Source organism: Solanum tuberosum, unplaced genomic scaffold (genome assembly GCF_000226075.1).
Source record: "Solanum tuberosum cultivar DM 1-3 516 R44 unplaced genomic scaffold, SolTub_3.0 scf00177, whole genome shotgun sequence".
Taxonomy (NCBI): domain Eukaryota; kingdom Viridiplantae; phylum Streptophyta; class Magnoliopsida; order Solanales; family Solanaceae; genus Solanum; species Solanum tuberosum.
In genome coordinates, this window is record NW_006239101.1 from 901,748 (window position 1) to 924,679 (window position 22,932).

Here is a 22,932-nt window from a genome sequence, read left to right on the forward strand (position 1 = left end):
AGTCCCACTTGAGTCTTGCATGTAGAAGTAAGAAACTTTCCTAAAAGAATGTCAGAAATAACACTCAGTTTCATGTGAAAAAAATGAGTCCTTTTATATAGTTTATAATAAATGCAACAAGTTCACTTAAATATAAAACCTTTATAATTGGCACTATTTGTCTAGTGGAGCATTTTCTTTAAATGAATGAGTTTGTTTTGTGGAATTAAAAGGGACACATGAATTTAGTACAATAATAAAAGGGAGAACTAAAAAAATATGAATTGAGAGATATTTCCTTTTTAAAAAGAAAGTATAGTAATTTTCAAGTTAAATTGAGAAATAATATTTATAATCTGAAATTGTATATAAACATGCATTTCACTTGAAAAATAAATATTGAAGTTTTTTGTTCATTACGAACCAGTTATTCAAACTTAAAAAACTCGTTTTTAATTTGGGGTGAAACTTTTGACTATAAGACTATGACCAAATGTCATTATTTGGAAATTCGGCATGTCATTTCCGAAAATCTCAATTCTATCGTTCTATGTAGGACTTATACTTACATGTCAATTCGATCTGCCCTATTATTTGAAAAAAAATAAAAAATGTCCAAGTAATAATTCCATTTGTTTTTTATATTGCTTTGGGCTTGTTTGGTAAGGAAAACAGTCCAAACTTCTTTTGGAAAACAATTGGGTAGTTCTAGGCCCGTAAGTTCTCAACGAGCAATTAAACACTTTTATTTGAGATTAAAGAAATTCGAAGAACATTTTTAATCAAATATTTTGAATTTAAATTTTAAAAATTTAAAAAGAAATCGACAAAATTGTTTTCTTTAAGGGAGCTTCACCTTTTTTAGATCAAAATCTATATAAGGTCAAGAAACTTATAAATATGACGGTATTAGAATTTTTCACTTCTTAAAAGTTCAAAATCCATTATATTGCATGGTTTGGCATTAAAATTTAAAAGTGATTACTTTTTAAAAAATGTATAAAAACGGACTACTTTTCTAATAAAGAACTTTCTAATGTTGATTATTTTTAAAAAATCGATGACTAATTTAGCTAGCACGTACAGTTTTATAGGCATAATATAATACATAACAAATATTTAAATTTGGCCGTAAGTAAACACTCCATATTTGAAGATCCACATATAAAATTTTTAACTTGAATTCAACCGACAATAAAACACTCTAACTCATCTAGATATGTCTCAAACATATGAAATTCATATGATATATAAACTAACGCAATTGACACAAGTTGAAGTGTCTAGAGGTACATACTCAAAGTTTGAGCGTTTACATACGAAGTTAAGGTCAAGTTTGGGCGTCTTTTATGTATTATGTCATTTTTATATATAAATACTACATAAACGTGTTTTTTGTACTTGGTCTCATATGACATTTACCTTTTTACTTTTGAGTGTGCATAAATATACAGTTAAACATAACTTGACCTCATCTTATATCTATTTTTAACTCTGAATGTGCTTATATATACACTTAAACATAATAAATGACAATTCACGTGAGATAAATTTATCCTATGTAACAATTGATTTGTATTACACCACATAAAATGTGTGTGTTTAATTATTTAATTTTATACAAATTTAAATATCTACTCATAAATAATATCAATTGAGATCAAATTAAAAAGCGGGTTTATTTGTTTACGGAGGATGCCTTTATTAAGCCTTCTTTGCCTATTTTTTTTCCCAGAAAAAATCGAAGTTACAGAAATGGCGGTACAAAGGGGACGTAACGGCATGATGGGTGAAGAAGATGACGAAGGCGGTTTATTCGAGGAGGAATTGGAGTTCGAGGAAGAGCCAGATTCTCACATACCTCTTCACCTCCGTGACATTTTCAACGCCGCCGAGTCCGGCGACGTTGACGCCCTTCGCCAAGCCCTAGGTTCGTTCTGCATAACAATTTTTTTTGTTCGTAAATGTTTATTTTTAACTCTGTTTGAGTACTATAGAACGATTATAACCACAATAATTGCTACTATGTTAAGTTACGAGTTCTAGTGTTAACATGAACCTCATTTATATCTGGATTAGCTCGAATCGGACCTGTACTATTCCGATTCGAACTTCAGATGCACTGGTATTCAATGTAGGTGTATAACTATGGTGAATGAAGTGTCTATGTAGGTGTGAAGTCATGGTGAGTGAAGTGTTTTTATATGCAGTGGCGGAGCTAAAAATTAATGAGTGTCAAAATATGAAAAAGTAGAGACACGAACAAAAAAGGGAGTCAACATATATAGACCTAAAACTAAAATTTTAACCTAGTTAAACAATGTAAATTTTTCCGGAAGAATAAGGCGGCTCCGCCGCTGTGTATAGGTGTGAAGCTGTGGTGAGTAAAGTGTTTTCTATAGGTGTGAAGTCATGGTGAGTGAAGTGCTTATGTAGGTGTAGAAATATGGTGAGTGGAAGTGATAAAAAGAGACAAGGTAGACTAAAATTGCATCAAGTAAATTATCTAGAGAAACTTATAACTTCTGGAATCCATGTAGACTCAGCAAACAATAACTCAATCACATCCTGTTTCTGTTGGTGTGGAACTATGGTGAGTGAAGTATTAAAATGGGACGAGGTAAACTTAATCTGTCTCAAAAAAATTACAATCTCTTCGAATCCATGCATACTTAGCAAAACATATAGCTCAATGGGGGGAAAAGATGTATATAGGTGATGCCAATTAATTGGGAATAGGTTTTTTCTCATGTTAGTACGTTTACGGTAAGTCCTATACTTTCTAGGAATCTTTTGCCCCTACTTGAGATTTTTATGCCATAGAAAATATAGGGAGCTTCTAGTAATTTCTATTTTATTTTTATTTTGGATAATGTTGGTCTCAGATGTATAAAAGGAGAAATATGGTCAGTAAGGATTCATATAACTGAACCTAACTTATTTTGGACTGAGGCGTGGTTATTGTTGTATACTAACCTCAAATCAAACTAAAAACACTCTTATTAACACTGAACCTAATGTAAGATGCAAGCATACTAACATATTAAGCTTTAATGTCTGTTGAATTATTAATGTTATTTTTTCTATTGATCTTATTCATCTGTATGGTCTTTGCTAGTTTTGACATGTTGTTCAAGTTTCTGTTGTAAAGGGCATACATCCTAAGGATGAACTGATGCATTTGATTTTACTGAAGAATATAGAGCTTTTTGGGGGCAGGGGATAATGATTCAATAGCTGAAGATTTAGTAGTGCTACCCGAAGATCTATATGAATTTGCTTATAGCTTCTGATTTTAACATAAAAAAGAAAGTTGTAACAATGAAATGGACGTGTGATAATTTGGTCTTAGCAAGTGGAACAAGAAAGACATGGATTTGTTAGTTTAATGTTCAAATAAGTAAGCTTTCTATAATTTGGGGGCCGGTTTTAAGTAAAAGTGGTGGTTCTTGCTCCCAAGTAAGTAGAATGTATGAATTCTCTTTCAAAAAAAAAAAAAACAAACATTGAGTTGACGAGAAAGTTGGCTCATACTGGTGATTGTTGCTATGCCTTACACAATGGAACAACACAACCACACACACATGTAGATAGAGGGGTAATGATAGAGCACGTTTGTGTGAGATTGTTCTTGGCATTTATAAGGAGACATGCAGAATCCCCTTAAAGTCCTCGCAGGATTTGATATCTTACCATTATGACATGGAGCTTAGAGTTGCATTCTCCTATTGGTCCAGAGAAAGCCAATGCATGTTTTTAGAATGCAAGAGATTGGGAAATGGAGATTCACCTTCTTGTCAAATTCATTCAGCTCCGTGGGATACAGTACCCTACTCTGTTGTGATTCCAAGGGTGATGTGAGGAATATTGGTTTAATTAAGCTTGAATACAGCATAGTCTACAGGTTCACAAGAAAGTAGGGAGGTAAGGAGGGCAATACAATTCACTCGGTCTTACCACTCTTGTACTTTTTGAGTTCATTCTTGACCAAAAACCCATCCTCGTAGGAGAGGAGTGACACTGCCTCCCACCATTATGATGATCCATCAGCATCCTCCACTGGGCCAAGAATTATCTCAAGCTATCATCTATTTCTCTCATTTTCTTGTGGTTTAGATCACTCAAGCTGGTATTAGCAGCCGTCGAAGTGGCTTGTACCTGGAACTTGGTAAATCACACTTTTGAATTGTGATGCACTTGTTGCATCTTGTGACTACTTTTAGGCGTGAAAGGTTGGAACAACATTTTTATTTCATCTCCTGCTCAACCCAATAACAATTCATTTTCATTTTCTGCTGATCTAAAATGACATTTTCTGAGCTGCAATTTGATCATGGTGCTGCATTCTTATGGTCAATTTGTTGTCACCCATGTTTCTGGGAGAAGTAAATAAGTTGTTCTATATATTTTTACCTATCAAATATAAGTTTTCCTATATACCTTGTTATCAAAGAATCTGTCATACTCATGAAGCTACTTGATTGACTGCTGCAGATAATTTTAATGGAAGCATTGATGAACCTCTAGAAGATGGGGACACTGCTCTTCATATTACTTGTCTGTATGGCCATCTGGCATGTGTGGAGGTTGGTCCACTCAACTATTCTCAATTCGGAAACAGTCCCTACAGCAGACATTACATTACGATGGATCTGTTGGTGTTGATTTCATTATCATGTTTTTTAATATACTAATATAATATTGTATTTGACTCAGCTACTGTTAGAGAGGGGAGCTTCTGTTGAGGCTAAGGATGAAGATGGAGCAATTCCATTGCATGATGCTTGTGCTGGAGGTATACTGTATAGTTTCAAGTTCCAAGACCTTTGTTGTTGCATCTTTTGAAGCATATTAATTATTTTTTACTGTAAAGAGATGGGACGCTTGAAATTTACAGTCAGTGCTTAGGCTTTAACCGCATTTATCAGGCATCAAGTGAACTAACTACATTTAACTCTGAGCCTTTGAAGGAACCGAGGGCCAAGGGGATAATGCAGGTTCCAGTAAAGAAGGAATCATATGCGCACATTTCTTACTTTCTGAATGCTGATTATTTTAACAGGATACACAGAAATAGCCCGTCTGCTAATCAACAATGCAGCTGACCCTGAATGCGTGAAAAGGATGCTGGACACCTTTGATGAAGAAGGTGATGCGGTGAGGCATCTCTACTAATAGTTAATGTTATGCAAAGTTTCAATGTTATGTTGGCAATTTAAATATTGAAAATTAGTAAATGAAACAGCTACAGCATCTTATACTGATTGAGTGATTGTATTTGTTGTAATTTTTGTAGCCTCTCCATCATGCCGCCAGAGGTGAACATTTAGATGTTATCAGATTATTGATAGCTTCAGGGGCTTCTGCTTGTAGGAACAATTTATTAGGAAGGGTAAGTGCAGCAAATACTCGAATTAGACTTTTTTTTTTTATGTCTGACTAATTCGATATGGCACGTTTGACTTGTGATTATCGCAGACCCCATCTGAGCTTGTTGAGCCTGAAAGTGAAGCTTGCATAATCTTAGACGAAGCCATAAGTGCTGAAATTGGCCGTCCCTATAGGTCTACATAAAGAAAATTGGTACGCCTGGCTATTGTCGATATGTTTCCCCTTGTTCTGTAGGTACTAGTGTTTATCAGAAACTCGGAGATTATGCTGAATGTTGCAATACTCTTTATAGTGAGATTGCAGTATGAGAAATACTCATCTTTTTTGTAGTGACTGTTAATGATTCATCAACTAGAATTATAGAATAGGGAGACTTCATTTGTTATTTTGTTATGCTCCCTCATTTTAAAGGAAGAATTTTGAAGTCGGAATTTGGGGTATCTTCACTTACCAGTTACCAGTATTGACTTGGCAGTTGGCACAACATTTAAGTAGCAATAAATATAACAATAATTCCTTTGAATATAATAAATTCAATGCTTTGATAAATGCATTGGAAAATGACCGTGGTTAATAATAAGGATAACTTAAGAACTAAAGTGATAAATCATCCCTTGATTGACAAGTAAAAAGGGATATAGTAATAATGAACCAGTAAAAACATATAGTGGAATAATATGTAGCTGATTCTTAAAGGCAATTACGGATGAAAAGCACATTAAAATTATGAAAAAACACCCAATTTGAGAGCAATCTGGCAAATATTAACAAGAACATTGGTCAATGACCAATAACTTTACATGAGAGACTTCTAACCACTTTCAAAGCAGCAAGATAAAAACAGTAAGAAGAAAAGAAAACAGCATATACATATTTGAGTGCACACTTTTATCATTTTGAAGTCCTAGGAGTTTCATGAGCAGCAAGCACCACCGCCCTGTTGTGTTTGCTGTTCTTGTTTCTGTTTCAAGATATTTCTCTTCCCTACAGTGGATCCTTCTTCAAGGAGACTAGGCACCTCCATTATCTGAATATGGTAGTCTAGTTAGAAAATCGATGGAAACATTAATCCTGAAAAGATATAATTTGACCAAATGAAGCTGGACTGCAACGTTTCTCAAAGCTTGAAGGTAAAGGATACCAACAGAGAAGTTATCATCTACCTTTAAGGCAAGCTCTTCAAAGCAGCTTTGCACATTTTCTCGAGTTTTAGCACTACATTCAAGAAATAGACCTCCAAGTTCCTTTGCTAAGGCAATGCCTTCTTCCCTGGTCACAGCTCTCTCGGATTCCTGATAAACCAATAGTCAAGTAAGAACAACTTCATGCAGAATTTATTCAAGCACCAACAATCGACTGCAACGTTAATTTAATGCTAAAGATCAATAAACATAAAACGATAAAAGATACTCCCACAGAAAAGCATTAAGATGTAACCAAACTCATCCTCTAACTCTGTTGTAATTCATTCTGCAATAGAACAATAAAATAAGATGGATAGTACATTCCCTGAGGCATATATTCTCCAACAGTTATTTAACTCTCTGTTTTTCTTTCTTTTTTGAGGTCTGAACACTTTCACATTTAAGTTGCATATAGCTTCATTATGTTAACATTTGCTTCAACATATCAAATGTTGTAACTGCAATACAACTATTTGTGGAAGAAAGCAGATCGACAATTCACTAATCACTGTTATCATGACTTCCTATTAAAACCACCCAGATTCCACAAGAAGATTAAGTATATCACATTTGAAGAGGTGATATCAGCTCTTAATTCACTTATTTTCTCCATGAAATAATGTCTCCTAGCATATTCGAGAAGCAAAATGAATAGACTCCAACACCATTATCGAGAAAAGTTGGAAAAAGAGAGAGATGCAAGCATGTTCATTTTTACAAAAAAAAAAAACATACTCTGTCAACTTTATTTCCAACCAGCATCTTTACACAATCCTGATTATTACTATACAGCTCCACCTCTTTTGCCCACACATCAGACAGGTTTGTGAAGGTCTCTCTTCTTGTTACATCATAGACTGTAAACAAAATTTAAATAAGCAAAGTAAACATAATAGATAGAGATGCATTCAAGAATTTAGAGAACACAAAGCATCTAAGAGGAATGAAGAAATGTGTCAACAAAGAAAGCACAGATAAATGCTTCTTATTAAAAAATAGGAAAATTACTTTTCTTGTCATGTATCTGAAAACTACATGGACACCTTTCTGAATTTGAACAATTTCTATCAGTCATCCCACAAACCTTGTTCGACTAATGGAGATTGAAGAGCTGTCAAAGCAGAGATATATGATCCCCCTATCAACCCAGATGCTATTTAATATTTGCAGTTCATTACTCTGTAGGGAGCCAGTAAGAAAGGACTGAGGCAATAATTAGCAAGAATTTCATCACAGAGAAGTTCTATAGTGTTGTTATGAAAATAGATTGGGATGTCTGATTACTATTCTTGGCAGATAAAACTCCAGCAAACCGAAAAGACTACAGAAGATTATCATGAAAACTTATCACTGGAACCAGATTTATTCGAGGTTTAATCAGATTATTCAAAGAAGGGGAGCCTAAGTTTCAGACCATAGAATTGTCATTTAATAGAACAGATGGCAGTTAGATTGACATTACCTAAGAGAAGAAGCTCTAAAAACCAATAGAGCGAACGTTCACCAGTATAATCAAGAAAAGTCGTTCTACTTTTGGACATACAATAAACAAATATGAACAACTGCTGGATCAAAAATAAAATTGCAGACGATTGAGTAATGGAAAATGGTATTTGGAAATTGGAGTTGTGTTTGAATTTTTGTGAGTGATTTGAGAGTGAAAACATCTTTTGGTGTTCTTCATAAAAAAGAAAACAACTTTAGGTGTTCTTCAAATTACGGAATTCAACTTGATTTCAAATTATGGCCAAACATAATTTCCAGAATAAAGTTAAAATATTCATGGCCAAATGACCACTTAATTTTGCATAGTTCAATCATGGTGGAAAAGGGCAGAATGGCGTTAAACAGCAGTGAAGATGAATGATGTAATAACAAAAGTCAAAAGTCTAACTCTAGCTAACCCATATATGCATTATCAACAATGGATATATCCTCTTGCAAGATATGAAAATGTATAAATTCACTGATTACTTACCAAGAATGATCCCCTGAGCACCTCTATAGTAGGAGCTTGTCAGTGTCCTGAATCTCTCCTGTCCAGCTGTAGAAACATGATATGTACAGTTACAATCTTCCATTGGATCTAAGTAAAACCAGATACTTTATGAAGTTTCTTCGGCAAAGATACTGAAACAAACTGGTTAATTGGAACAACAGTAAAAGTTATACCTATGAAAAAATTGATTTCAGTAGGGGTTTTTTCCTCTTTTGATCTGTAAAACTGATTTCAGTAGTTACACCGTAATGTCGAATTCCAGAACTCATGAGCCTTAGACACTTCTCCGGGTAGTGATTCAATGTTATGCAATATTAACATATTAACCTTGTTGCATAGAGAAAGTCTATGTAACCTGGTCTTATGCTACAATGAGGGAATGGGTTAGTCTCCTAATGTGGTCGTAGAGAAGCCTCATCTATTGAAAGAGCATTCAGATTTAGTACAGTACATGGTATATTTTTCTTAACATGGTCTAATAGCCATCTACCTAGTTGTGTTTTCCAGTGTTCTGTTATACACACTCTAGATATTTTGGCGTGTGGGGAAGGTATTGGCATCAAATATTGGGCCAGGGAATGGGTTATTGTCTCCTTAAATGATCTTGGACATTCTTTACATCATGAGCTAATTTTTTCCTTTTGGGGGTTGAGTTACCACATAACCATTCTCCCTTACAAGTCATGCATCTTAAAATGCAGTTGAAAATCAAATTGACATATCTTTAGTTAAACCAACCAAGTGACCAACAATCATGTAGATCAAGTAGTATTTTTGTTATCAGGTAAATTAGAGGTTTCAATAGATTAAATTGTGTTTAAGCACATAATCCACACCATTGCATAAAGAGATTGTATTGAATGTTCCTAAATTTTGGAGTTCTAAAGTTTTAGTACAGATCTCATGAATACAGGTAGACTTTTGGCACCATATAATACAGTAAAATAAATTCTAGAGTCTAGGCACTGTTTTGGTTCTTACCTGTGTCCCAAATGGTAAGCTTCATTTTTTTCCCACTAACAGTGAGCGTCTTGATCTTAAAATCGACGCCTAATCATCAGACAAAGGAATAGTAAAGTCAGTAGAAAATTGTATTGAGAGGTTAACCATCATTGCATTTAGTTGACAACTTCAAAAGATGTTTAAATGAATCACTAGATCTATCAGGACGAGAGAAAGACAGATGAAGGAAAGGAAAAAAAACTGAAACTCTTAAGCTACATTTCTTGCTTGCTCTTTTCCTCTTGTTCTTTCTATCCTACATTCTTTTGCCAGTCGGAGCATTCACCTAAAGCAACATGCAGACACGAAGGCATTCTAGTCTAGGTTCTTTTATCACGGTGATGGTCAAGCCAACTTGCATTCAGTGGCGGAGCCACATTATCATTAAGGGGTTCATCCGAACCCCCTTCGGCGGAAAATTATATGATTTTTACATGGTTAAAATAATTTTTTAGGTATATATAGTAGATGTTGAACCCATTCGACTTCTTCGTGTGTCTATTTCTTCAGTTTTTGAACCCCCTTACTGATAATTCTGGCTCCGCCACTGCTTGCATGCATGTAGACTGATCCACTAGATACCTTCTACCATCACATTCAGCTCTATGTTACTATCCATAAACAACTTAAGATGTGATATTTTTAAAACAAACACTATCATATTAGTTTAGGCAATCCTAAGATATAGCAGAAAGGTATCAGTATATTTATTTATAGCAGAAACATTAGTCCTTTGATATAAAACTTAATTGATCATTAATAAGGGGAATCAGCTCAACTCAACACCCGACACAATGTGTCAAAAAACAGGGTTAAAAAATAATTACTTATATGTTAAAGGACAGCCTAGCAATTGGTGAAAACAGTCCTAACAATCTGTCTTCTTCTTTTTGTTTTCTCTCATTTCTATTGTCTCATAGCACCCTAATAAAAACAAAGTCCATTATTATTCAGACAATATTGCATTTCAGATATATAAATACCTTGTTCTATTTCTTATTCAGATAAACTTATTATCAGGAATTCAGGATACATAAATACCTTGTTCTATTTCTTACTAAAAATGAAACAATTTTTTTACTAGTTTTGGTAAATAATATGTATAAGACAAGTTTGGAGCCGGAGCCAGAGCTAGGATCTAGATAATGATCATTTTCTAGTTCTTAGTATACATTCAATAGAACTGCTAGAATCCAACAAAATCCTCTCAACAATACGCAAACCTCTAATCGCAACTGAATAATTATAACTTAAATCATAAAAAATAAACTCCTGAATTCCTCTGGGTTCCAAATTATAAACATTTTTCAGATTTCACTTCACGCAGTAAACATTGATGATCAATCTGAGAATAAAAAACAATCATTAACAAAGAACAGCACAGCTGCTGATTTGAATCACAGCAGTTAGTAGTGATTAATCTGAGAATCAAACAAAAAGAAATTGAACTACAAATCATAAAATACTCCGGCATGTTGTATACTAGTTCATTCATTCATTGGATTTCCAGATACAGAATTCCTAACTCATAAACTCCAAATTCCAAATCAAATGATCATCAAGCAAAAACTACAAAAAAAAGGAAAATACAGAATACACATTTTTTTTCTTCACAACATATGTTTGCATTCACGCACACACAAGTTGAGCTAAAAGGAGCAAAGAGAGTACCAATGGTAGGGGCCAGATCGTCAACGGCATTAGAAATGAAGCTAACAAGCAAGCTACTCTTTCCAACTCCAGAATCTCCGATCAACAAGATCTTAAATGACAGATCGTAACTGCTGTTGCTCTGCCCCGTCGTCGCCGTTGATGGACCCATCGGCGAACTCCTCCTTCCTCAACTCAACTCTCTCTCTAAAAAAAATTCCTCCTTCCAATTCAACACAAAAACTCTGCACTTTCTCTCTCTAGAAACTATGCAACAGTGACACAATGGCGACAGAGAGAAATACAGAGGGCCAAGTAAAAGTATTCAGAAAGCTTTTGGCATGATTCACTACTTTCTCTCTCTATATGTATATGTAGAGAGAGAAAATGGATTTATTGTATGTATAGGTTTTGTAGAGAGAGAAAGAGTGGGAGGGAAAACGTTTTGCAGTTATTCCTTTCTTTTTCTTTGTTAACAAGTGACTTCTCAGCTGCTACAAAATTAGAATCAAATAAATATTTAAAATTAATAATGAAAAGTCTGAAATTAATTAAATTATTTCCAAATAAAGGAGTATGATTTTTTTTTGAAACAATATAAATAAATAAATAATAATAATAATATATATATATTAGTGTAATCTCATAAATAGGGTCGGAGAAAGGTAGAGTGTACATTAACTTTTAAATAAGTATTTTCAAACAATTTGAAAATGAGAATACAGAAATTAAAGCAGTAATTACAACAAAATAATATGAAATGAGAGTCGAACACAACACATAGAAAAAAACAATAATAAAATGACAACAAAATAACTTGTTAATCGAACCACACAAAAGATCATGTGATTATCGAAAAATTGAATTTGCGTACCATAAAAATTGATGAAAAAAATAATTTACGAGAATTGGATCATTTCGTTGATTAGCTAGAGATGAAAATTGAGTTTTTTCTCCCTTCATTATCCCCTAGCTACCGCGTGAACTCTAAGACAATAAAAAAAATAAAATCAAACCCTACCTCTTTTCGAAATCCTATAGCTCTTAGCATCAAATTTTTGATAATTTAAGATTCTGACGAGAGACGTGATATCTGTGATACAATCATTTTTATATATAAGATAAAACTTTTTATAAGTGAGCAATGAGAACATTTCTATTTTAGTTTCCTCAAAATTTTAATTTACGTTCAATTTATATATTAGGTAAAAATACTATTTTCTATTTTTGCATGTATTCAAATAAAGTTAATTTACTATAATTAATATTTGCGTAAATATAGTACAGTAAATATTTTCCGTTACTCTAGGAATCCAACCGCCACCTGAAAATTAGTGGCATGTAAGGTAATTAAGATAAAAATGAGGGGTAAAGAGTTATATAATTTGGGCTCCAGGCTTTGAGTTATAACTTTTGGTGGTGGGTCAACATCTAAGTGGGCCATTTGTTGGTACGGGTTATCGGGTTTGGGCCCAAAATTGTTTGATTATGACTTATGAGGGATCTTTCTAGTGCACTAGTACTTTTTGGTTTGTTGTTTAGGATTCTTTTTTGAAATCTTTACGCAAATAACCTATTGAATTTATTATTTACTTTTCCTAGTTGGTAAATATATATATATACACACTTGAGTCGAGGATTTTTTGAAAATACTTCCTCTGTCCCTAATTACTTGACCACTTTTAAATTGACACACCTATTAAGAAAGCAATTATTGACATAGTGAGTTTACCATTTTACCCCTATTAATTATGAAGTGCATTAATTAAAAACTTAAGATTTTCAAGAAGTTCTACTTTTTTCAAAGTAATTGATTGAGGGTATAATAGGTAAAAATATTTTGTTCTTTCTTGATTTGTCAAAATGGACAAGTAATTAGGGATAACTAAAAAAGGAAAAATAGACAAGTAATTAGGGACAGAGAGAGTAGTTCTATCTCTATAAGAGAGTGGTAAGGTCTGCATATACTTTACCCTTTCCACTCCTCATTTACTGAGATTTCACTAAATATGTTGTTGTGGTGTAAGCGATTGGGTGAGCGATTAGTTAAGTTAATTTTTTGGAGAAAAAAGATGAGATTAGTGGAGCAAAATGAAAGCTATCTACTTTTAGTATTGCAAAGCACACATTTTGGAATTAACTCTTTTAGAATTTATTCCATTATAGAATTAAATAAAGTATGTTTCTAGACTACTCTATTTGGTGTGAGATATCTCACTTTGATTAAGATTGTAGTTTGTTATTTTCATCCTTAAAATTGGTTATTCTAAGTTTGTCTTATGGGAGATCTAACACATATAGTCTGTTTCATGGCGGAGGCAGCATATACCGAGGGGTTCATCCGAACCCCCTCGGCGGAAAATATTACTATTTATACATGGTTAAAATTATATTCCAGGTATGCATAATAGATGTCGAACCCCCTTTCACTAGTTCGTGTATTTACTTCTCAGATTTTGAACCCCTTTATTAAAAATTCTGGCTCCGCCAAATAGTCATAATCATATATATAGACTAATTAATCATATGAGTGGACGATTATTTAGGTTTAAAAAAATTCAAGAGAAATAATGATAGGTGCGGAGAAAATGAATCATCTATTTTTAGCATTGTTAGGCACAAATTTTGGAGTTTTAGCTCTTATAGGATTTATTTCCAATATAAAGTTAGGTTGTGTATGTTTGGGACTACTCTATTTGGCTCTTATAGGATTTATATTTCCAATATAGATTTAGGTAATGTATGTTTAAGACTACTCTATTTGGTGTGACAGTCATTTTAATGTAATTAAGATTATAGTTTGTTATTTTCATTCTTAAAGTTGGTTATGCTAAGTTTGTCTTATTGGAGATCAAACATATATCGCGATAATCAGTATATATATATATTGTTATATATATTATATACAAATTATATTTATATCGTATTTTTAATTTAAGCGATTGAGTGAATGGTTATGAGAAATGATGATAGGACTCATAGAAATGGAGAAAATTAAATGAAGCATCTACTTTTCATATTGTTAGGCACAAATTTTGGACATTTATTTCTTACTGAATTTATTTCCAATATAATATTATGAAATATATGTTTCTAGGTAGGACTACTCTATTTGGTGTGAAATTTTGCTTTAATTAAGATTGTAGTTTGTTATTTTTCATTCTAAACTTGTCTCATGGGAGATTAAGATATACAAATATATGATAAATTTATCAAGATTGTAGCTTGTTATTTTTCATCCTAAACATGTCTTATGGGAGATTAAGATATATAGATATATGATAAATTTATCGTAGAAATTTATTTATAATTATTTGATACGACCCAATTATCTGACCATCAAATTGTATATATAGAACAAAGTCAAAAAAAAAAAAGTTAGGTCAAAGTGTACTTCAAAATGGTTACAAATATTATTGAGTGTGTGTGAAAAAAAACAGAAACATTGTAGGCCAAGGAGTATTTAAGTGTGGGGGATGGACTTATATATTCAGCCTTATCAAGAACATAATAATACTTGTATTATTTATTTTATTTTATTTTTTGCTTCAATGAGTATGCAGTGGGTAACACAATTATTTCCTCCGTTCACTTTTACTTGTTATTTATTTCTAAAATAGTTTTTCATTTTTAGTTGTCACTTTTGACATATCAAGAAAAGACAATAATTTTTTTCCATGTTTTACTCTCAACATTAAATACTTATTTTTCAAATTATTTTTGAAGACAATCATTTTATAGGGGGTTGCTTGGTAAAATATTTATATCAATAATTATTTTTTTAATGAATGTGTTAAGTTAAAGTGTGACAAGTAAAAGTGAACGGATGGAGTAGCATATATTTATCAGATATCTAGAATATGCTATGCACTTTCAGTAATAATATTTTCTGAAAATGTTACATATATTTCCGGTTTGATTAAAGAAATTTTGGTATATATTATATCATTTTAGATTTTTGAGTAATTAGATGAAACAGTAAAAAGATTTAAAAATGAAACTTGTATTTAGTGGATAGAAAATAATCACACACTTTTTTTTTTCAAAACAATATAAAAATCACCCATACATATAATTTTCGCACTGTCTCTTTACCATGTCCACTATAATTTTTGATGATATATATTTGGTTCTAACGAGGTTGTAGAGGTTCTACGATTTTATAATAATTCCTCAAAATTTGTCTTTTTCTTTCGTAAAACTTTTAATGTTCTCAATTTATCATATATGCATTATTCGTAAGATAACAAATCAGTAGACACTCATATTACTATATCTCTAGCCTAGATTTAATATATATCCAATATACTTTCATAAATAGGGTTTGAGAAAAATGACATATATACAATCTTATACATAATTTGAATCAAAGTTAATTAGCTTCGATCTAATCTGTAGTCGATACTGTAACTCCGTCCGACTCATATTTTAATAATATATTTTTTGTTTGTCAAAAGATCTCCCAAAACAGTCGTTGAGCTTCATATATAACAAACGAAAATAACAATCAAACAAAAAGAAAAAAATTGTGCTGGAAACTCTTTTGACAAACCTAGAGGCCAATTTTTAATAACTTTTTTTTTTCAAAAAAGAAAGAAAAAAAACTCTAAAAACTTGTCCAAATGGTCCCAAAGAATCTCTTTTTCTTATTAATAGAGTTAAATTATAAGAATATCATATCTTATGAAAATTAATAAAATCTTTGACAACAAAGTACATCAGTAAGCGTGCATTATTTCATGATTATGTTGAGGCAAGTTCAAATTAACAAAATTAAACATTCAAAGTTTTTCGTTTTTTTTTTTATAAATAATTTTATTTCTTTTCCATAAAAAAGGGGGTAGCAATCATTCTTTTAAGAGAAGAATTTTTGTGCATCGATCCTATAAAAAATATTTATTTAACTATATATACCATTCAAAAGATATTTACATATAAATTAATTGATAACCTTAAAAGAATGGAAACAATCTTCTATAATTGATCAAAGTACCCTAATAATAGAAAATCTTATATAAAGAGTCAAAATATATTAATAGTGTAAAAAGTATTTATATTTATAGTGTATTTAACTAAAACTTTTTTTCTAATGAAGTATTTTGTCTCAAATTCCAATTACCTTAATGACAGGTAATCGACAACCTTAAAAGAATTGAAATAATCTTCTACAATCTATCAAACATCAAAGTACCATAATACGAGAAATTTTTAATATAATGAATCAAAATATATTGATAGTGTAAAAAAATATTAACACTATTAATGTATTATAACTAAAATCTTTTTTCTAATGAGGTATTTTATCTCAAATTCCAATTACATTAATGACATGTAAAATCCATAAATAATCACTTTTTCAATTTTTGTAATTGCAAAATTATAAATTTTAAGAATTACTATTTTTTCAAATATAGATGTCAAAAAATGACCCATAAATATTGTTTCATCCCTAATGACTCCCTAAGGTGGTATTGATTTATGTAAATATTTCTTTTTTCAAGTCATCAAATATATATTGTTACTATTTCTAAAAGTCGTACAAATATAGCTTTTAGAAAATTATCATTTTGAACAATATTTGAACTCATGTCTAATAGTTGCTCAATCTAACATACAATAAAATATTTAACCAACGTTCAACGTTTATAGTAATTTATAAAATACTTCAATTTAGCATTTTCCCTTTAAAATTTTCAATAAGACCCATAAATTATAAAAAGTAATAAAAACTAAAAGGAGAGTCCTTTATTAAAATAATTTGTCCTTTAATTTTTGTGAGTTTTCTTAAGTACAAAAAAATTGTTTTAGGTCCAAAACAAAAGGAGAATATATTTGATAGGACAAGAGTTTTTTTTTTTGTTTGTTTGTTGTGTATTTCCTTTCTTTAGAAACTTAAAGGAAAAAATTTTAATTGTTCATTTTTATGAGGGTGACCAGTGTCAACATCAAAATTTTGATGTATCAAAAGACAAACCACCTGATTTCTATTATTCAATTATTTTCCTATCAAATATTGACCATAACATATGAATCCAAAAATTTAATGTTTGTTGTTGACAAATAAGGCCCCCCTTTAGCACACACCTCTCTATTAATTGGAATGAGTTGTCTCAAGTCTCTCTTCTTTCTTTTTTTAAAGTCGGTGTTTGATATATATATTTGACTCACGATTAATTTAGTTAAGTTTACGTTATATAAGACCCATTTAAGAAGAAAGTATTTCATAATGAGATTTTATATCAAGACTCAACTTTGAAACTTCTAATTAAGAATTTAATTATGGATGAAAATCATCATACCAAAGTTAAATTGAATTCATATTTAACTTTATATCGGGCTACTTTATCTTATAAAGAGCCCTTTTGGAAAGGGATTTTTTTTAAAAAAAATTCTTTTGCCCTTTTCTGTTTAAGTATATTGAATTATTGACTAATTAACTAACATGGTTCTATTGGTAGAAAATATAATGTTGCATTTTAAAAAAAATTACCATATACTATTTGATATTCAAATCAAAGCTCTCATTAGTTTGGATTTGCATAGTGTAAGATCATTAAGAGAAAAAATGTTTTCTATCAAAAAAAATTCATATCAGAACTCATATCTGAAACGTCTAATTAAGAGAGAAAAAATCTTATTCATCTTACTACAAACATTAGTAATTGTGTGTAATTATTCTACTACATGATTGTGAATTGTGCATGTGCAAGTCTTCACACAAATATATGTATACCATTTATTAAACTCTGATAATTTATTTTCATGTTCATGCCTCTCAAAAGAATTTGTTAAAATTTATGAATTCCATCAAATATGTTAATCTCAATAATTATTCAGAAAAAATCAGAAAAAAAATCTAATTTCTGTTTATGACTAAATACAGATCCAATTCTTAAATATCAATTTTAATTTTAAAAATAAAAATTATATTTTTCAAATATTCAGAATTTTCAAGACCAAACACCTCCCTAAATAATTATTGGGCCAAATCTATGTGATTGTCCAATTGCAAATCCTGAATTTTATTGAACAAATAGAACTGAAATATTGGGCCAATCTATGTGAATTGCTTACTGATCCGACCTGATCCATCTGAAGTAACCGGGTCGGGTTATCTATATCAACTTCTCTATCATCTGTATTCCGTAGCTCTTCGAGTCGAGTTCAGTGAACGAAATGGACAGAGAATGGGGTTCGAAGCCGGGAAGCGGCGGCGCCGCCTCCGCCCAGAACGAGGCAATCGACCGCCGTGAGCGGTTGCGCCGGTTAGCTTTAGAAACCATAGACCTCGCAAAAGATCCTTATTTCATGCGAAATCATCTCGGAAGCTATGAATGTAAGCTTTGCTTGACGTTACACAACAATGAAGGGAATTACTTGGCTCACACTCAAGGAAAACGGCATCAGACTAATTTAGCTAAAAGAGCTGCTCGTGAAGCTAAGGATGCTCCTGCTCAACCTCAGCCTCATAAGCGCAAAGTTACTCTCAAAAGAAACGGTATGATTTGATTTAATAATCGGCTTTTTTCGGGTTGATGAGTTGTGTTATTTGAATTTGGGACTTAATTTTGGTGATATTTAAGAGATTTTAGTGTTATTATTACTTTGTTGGATTAGGGATAGGATTTAGGGTTTAACAGTATCGATTGTTTATCTAACCTTAGCCACAATTCTACACTGTAACTGTGAGGCCTAGTAGTCAATGAAGTAGGACAAATCAGTGGAGACCAGGGTTCACTTTCAGTAAGGCAAAGTTCATTGCCTTCAGCGTAAGCCTTGAGCTTTAATGGACAACGCTATTAGCTACCCTATATATGTGTTCGTGAAAGGTAGTAGGATAACATTTGATTTGTAACCGTCCAATCACCTCATGTGTCTGGCACGCCTATGCCACCTGCCAGCGTTGACCCTCAATTGCTCGTTTTTTGGCGCCAAGTGATAAGGTCTTGATATACATGCCTTGATGTGTATGCCACACATCTTGGACGAACACCATATTTATCAAGAAAAATGAATTATGTACCATAAGATTTGATTGTGTTGAAAGAATGTTTAGAAATTAATTCGCCTTCTGGCACCCAAGAGTTGGAGAAGTTTAAACAAAGGTCGTAGGAGACTATGGGAGTGGACGTGAGGACAAGGGGCTCTACAAAACTTCCTTGAAACTTCTGGTCGTTCATATCCCTGTGAAACCAAATAAGTTAGGTGACATGTTTGGATCTGCCTAGCTTTGGTGAATGGAGTTTTGCAGAGTAGAGTAGTTGAGGTGGAGGCAAGTTTCCTCAGTTATCCAAAATAGTGAAGACAAAATATTTCACCTTCTATGAAACAATACTTGACCAAAGTTCCTTAAAATATTGAACCTTGTAACTATTCAATCAATCAATTATGCCTTAATCCTAAGTTAGTTGGGCTGGTTTTTTGAATCCTGTATAACCATTACATCCAATTTTGTCCATTTACACATTGGGGATGAGATCCATCATACTCTGAATATCTTTCAGGCTAAGAAGTTTTTAGATTTTGAATTTTTGATGATATGATTGATTATCCATTTTCCTCGATTCTTGAGTGTTCTGTGCTAACTTCTTATGGCCTGGAACTGCAGTTAAAATTGGTAGGCCTGGCTACCGAGTGACCAAGCAATTTGATCCGGAAACAAAACAAAGATCTCTTTTATTCCAGGTCAGACTTACTGTTTTGTGTCGTTCACTTTCAATTTGATGATGTGTCTGCTGTCAATTTAAGTCTGGTAGTCATCATTGTTTCCTGTTGATGGTTCATACTAAGTAGTTCATCTAATGGCCGAACTTCCCTACCTTTGGGAATAGTGTAATGTTATTTTTCACTTGTTCCGGAAGTAAACATTTTCACTGTCGAAGCGAAGAACTACAGAACTATCATTTGAAAGTTCAAAATGGGATAAGGAAAGGATAGCCTAGTGGGAATGGCTAGCTACCTCCAACAATGGGTTTTGGGGGGTTCAAGTCTTTCAGGGAGGGAAGTGGGAAAAGCCACTATTTGGCTCATGGGAAGGTAGGTGGGCTTTAGGGAGAGTTTGGTGGGTTTTAGTATATCCAAATAAAAGTTAACAACTATGCAAGCAATAGTTTTAGTTTACTATATGTTAAAGAACACTATTTCAGTGTTTTGGGCTGTTGTTAGATATGTTTAGAAATGTTTCAGTCGGGAAATCCTACATCGATTTGTTCAGCCATGATTTAGAGGTTTTAATAGATTATCTATTTGAAAAAATATTCGGGCTTCAAAAACTTTACGTCACTTGAACCAGATGGTTGTTCGACTCAAGTAATTTAGGCTTTCTTTTACCTATCCTTCCCATCGAGTGTTGTTCACGAATGGATACCCAGTTATCAACAAACCTTCCCTATTCTGCAATACTATTGTTTCGCTTGTCATGCTTCTATTTTTTAACACGCCTTTTTAATGTGATTGGATGGATGGGTGGTTCCTATAGTTGCGTACTTGCGTTTATATTGACATTATATATTTGTTGTAGGAATTTGACCTAATTAATATTAGGAGATGGCCTTACATTTTGTCTGATTGACAAGTACAAGATTTTGAATTTGACTATTTCCGTTCAAAGCAAACTTGAGTTTAACCGATTCCCACTTGCAAACCACCATATTATTTTTGAGAAGGAACCACCATATTATTTAGGCTAAGAATATGAGAAATGGTAGTCTGTAGAAATTTATCAAACTGAAGTGATTGTTTTTGCTAAAAAAGTCTGTGTTAAAGACCAATAGGCAGGCTGCGGTTATTGTTGGGGTTATTTGAGAAGGTAGGTGTACCTAATATGTACAAAACACATCTCTGGGTTACACAGCTTTGTAACAAACTTTGGCATGTTGCATTGCCCCAAAAATAAAATATGAAAAATAAAAGCAATTATCATGCGTCTCAAAATCTTGGAGGCTAGTGTAACAACAAAGAGACCAAGTCCTATGCTCTGGATGCACTGCATGGATTCTCATTTATTGTATGAACTATGATGATGAAACAGTAAAATAAGGCAGCACAAGGACTTCATCCAGATTATGTGTAATTTAAAAATGTGATAACGGAAGAAAATGGTTTAATAGTTTGACTAACTATAGGTTCCTTAATAGTAATTGGTCTAACTGTAGGTTACTTCGATTATCTTCTGCTACTATAATGCACCAACCTCTGCTAACGTACTCAAAGCATGTGTCATGATAGAAGGAAAAAGTGCAGATCGCAAGAAATGCACTTTTGGCACATTACATATGCTAGACAAGTATATGGTGAATTTGATCTAGCCAAGTTTACCTTCCATTCCCTTGGTTTTCCCTTTTTCTTACTTTATCTAAGTGTTGCACTGGTTAATAGTTTCATGATGGCGGTGAGTGTTGCAGATTGAATATCCTGAGATTGAAGACAACACAAAGCCAAGGCACCGATTCATGTCCTCATTCGAGCAGGTTTGTATGTCCAATATTCTTTTCTCGAGTGGTTCTACTGTATTTAACAAAGTGCTATTTAAGTGCCCCTTTTCTAGACTTTGCATGTCGGAAAAATAAAAGATCTTATATCTTTCCAAGATTAACTAGATATTAATCTTGTGTATCTTTTTCCCTTTGGACAGAAAATCCAACCATTTGACAAAAGATATCAGTTTCTTCTGTTTGCTGCTGAACCATATGAGATCATTTCATTTAAGGTAATTCTTTTCTCATGGTCGAACATTATCTTGACCACTTTAATAATATGTTCCTACTTTTCGTTGTTTGATTATTGAATCGTTTCTGTTGCATTATGCAGGTTCCAAGCACTGAGATTGACAAATCAACTCCCAAGTTTTTCTCGCATTGGGATCCAGACTCGAAAATGTTCACTGTGAGTCTTCATACTTCTTAAATTACAAACTTGTACTACTCAGCAGGGTTTCTGAAATTTACTCATTTCTTCATGGTTAGCCTCTTACTCTCTCTTCGGGATGAATTAATTTCAGTTGCAGTTATACTTCAAGACTAAGCCACCAGAGACTAACAAACCACCAACCGCTCCTACAGACAACGGGTTGTCAGCACCTGGTGCCTCATCCAGGCCTCTACCTCCACCACCACCACAAGGTCTACCTCCTGGAGCTCCAAATCCTCCACCCAGAGGCCCACCATCTGCCCCTGGATCAATGCCTCCACCCCCTCCCCCTATGGGTAACGGACCTAGACCTATGCCACCAGGAGGTAACTTACCTGCCCCACCACCTCCTCCCGTTGGTGGTGGAGCAATGGCTAATTTCACTCCAGGTGGACACATGGGGAGACCTCCAATGATGCCTCCACAAGGTTTTCCAGGTCAACAGATGCAAGGCCAAGGAATGCGCCCACCACCTCCACCACCCAACATGGGTTGATGCACCGAAGTCATTGAACCTACCTTTAATGCATGGACGACATCAGTTAAATTCGTCTTTTGTAGTGATTTTTGAGTTTGTGGTTTTTGTCCATTTAAACCTTACAAAATCATTTATGTTGCCAGAAAATGTTGCATCTGTTGGGCCAATTCGTTAATCTTTAAAGGCTTTTGAGAATGTAATAGAATACCATTTTAAAAGTAGCTTATTGCTTTTCAGCTACTAGATTAAAAGCAAATTTGTTGCCAACTTCTAAAATCTCTGTTTTAGGTGTATATGCAGGTACCTAAGCTATCCTTTTTAACACATTAATTGCATGCTAT

At 33.0% G+C, this 22,932-nt stretch overlaps 3 protein-coding genes across 4 annotated transcripts; 2 read left to right on the forward strand and 1 right to left on the reverse strand.

Annotated features, from left to right (window-relative positions):
• The first annotated feature begins 1,697 nt into the window (after window positions 1-1,697).
• LOC102583644 (ankyrin repeat domain-containing protein 1-like) lies at window positions 1,698-5,717 on the forward strand. Its single transcript, XM_006354327.2, has 6 exons — window positions 1,698-1,909; window positions 4,474-4,565; window positions 4,696-4,774; window positions 5,042-5,136; window positions 5,276-5,371; window positions 5,458-5,717. The coding sequence occupies exons 1-6, from the start codon at window positions 1,735-1,737 to the stop codon at window positions 5,551-5,553; spliced, it is 633 nt and encodes a 210-aa protein (XP_006354389.1). The 5' UTR covers window positions 1,698-1,734; the 3' UTR covers window positions 5,554-5,717.
• A 333-nt stretch (window positions 5,718-6,050) lies between these two features.
• Window positions 6,051-11,668, reverse strand: LOC102583984 (ras-related protein RABC2a-like). 2 transcript variants are annotated; one of them, XM_006354328.2, is made up of 6 exons: window positions 11,227-11,667; window positions 9,535-9,603; window positions 8,533-8,598; window positions 7,290-7,411; window positions 6,534-6,662; window positions 6,051-6,397 (listed from the first exon to the last, which is right to left on the reverse strand). In XM_006354328.2, exons 1-6 carry the CDS (start codon window positions 11,375-11,377, stop codon window positions 6,284-6,286), a joined length of 651 nt encoding a protein of 216 aa, XP_006354390.1. In that variant the 5' UTR covers window positions 11,378-11,667; the 3' UTR covers window positions 6,051-6,283. The 2 variants fall into 2 exon arrangements, with proteins under 2 accessions (XP_006354390.1, XP_006354391.1); XM_006354329.2 differs by having other exon boundaries at window positions 6,350-6,441; window positions 11,227-11,668.
• Window positions 11,669-18,339: 6,671 nt separating this feature from the next.
• LOC102584531 (splicing factor 3A subunit 2) lies at window positions 18,340-22,858 on the forward strand. Its single transcript, XM_006354330.2, has 6 exons — window positions 18,340-18,703; window positions 19,814-19,890; window positions 21,609-21,674; window positions 21,839-21,913; window positions 22,015-22,089; window positions 22,205-22,858. Exons 1-6 carry the CDS (start codon window positions 18,382-18,384, stop codon window positions 22,607-22,609), a joined length of 1,020 nt encoding a protein of 339 aa, XP_006354392.1. The 5' UTR covers window positions 18,340-18,381; the 3' UTR covers window positions 22,610-22,858.
• The last annotated feature ends 74 nt before the right edge of the window (window positions 22,859-22,932 follow it).

Coding starts and splice junctions, on each gene's coding strand:
- LOC102583644 (XM_006354327.2), top strand. CDS start 1,735: ATGGCGGTACAAAGGGGACGTAACGGCATGATGGGTGAAGAAGATGAC. Junction 5,137..5,275: donor TTGATGAAGAAGGTGATGCG/GTGAGGCATCTC, acceptor TAATTTTTGTAG/CCTCTCCATCATGCCGCCAG. Junction 5,372..5,457: donor GGAACAATTTATTAGGAAGG/GTAAGTGCAGCA, acceptor TGATTATCGCAG/ACCCCATCTGAGCTTGTTGA.
- LOC102583984 (XM_006354328.2), bottom strand. CDS start 11,377: ATGGGTCCATCAACGGCGACGACGGGGCAGAGCAACAGCAGTTACGAT. Junction 9,604..11,226: donor CGATCTGGCCCCTACCATTG/GTACTCTCTTTG, acceptor TCTGATGATTAG/GCGTCGATTTTAAGATCAAG. Junction 7,412..8,532: donor TGCTCAGGGGATCATTCTTG/GTAAGTAATCAG, acceptor TTTTGTTTACAG/TCTATGATGTAACAAGAAGA.
- LOC102584531 (XM_006354330.2), top strand. CDS start 18,382: ATGGACAGAGAATGGGGTTCGAAGCCGGGAAGCGGCGGCGCCGCCTCC. Junction 19,891..21,608: donor AAAGATCTCTTTTATTCCAG/GTCAGACTTACT, acceptor TGAGTGTTGCAG/ATTGAATATCCTGAGATTGA. Junction 21,675..21,838: donor TCATGTCCTCATTCGAGCAG/GTTTGTATGTCC, acceptor CCCTTTGGACAG/AAAATCCAACCATTTGACAA.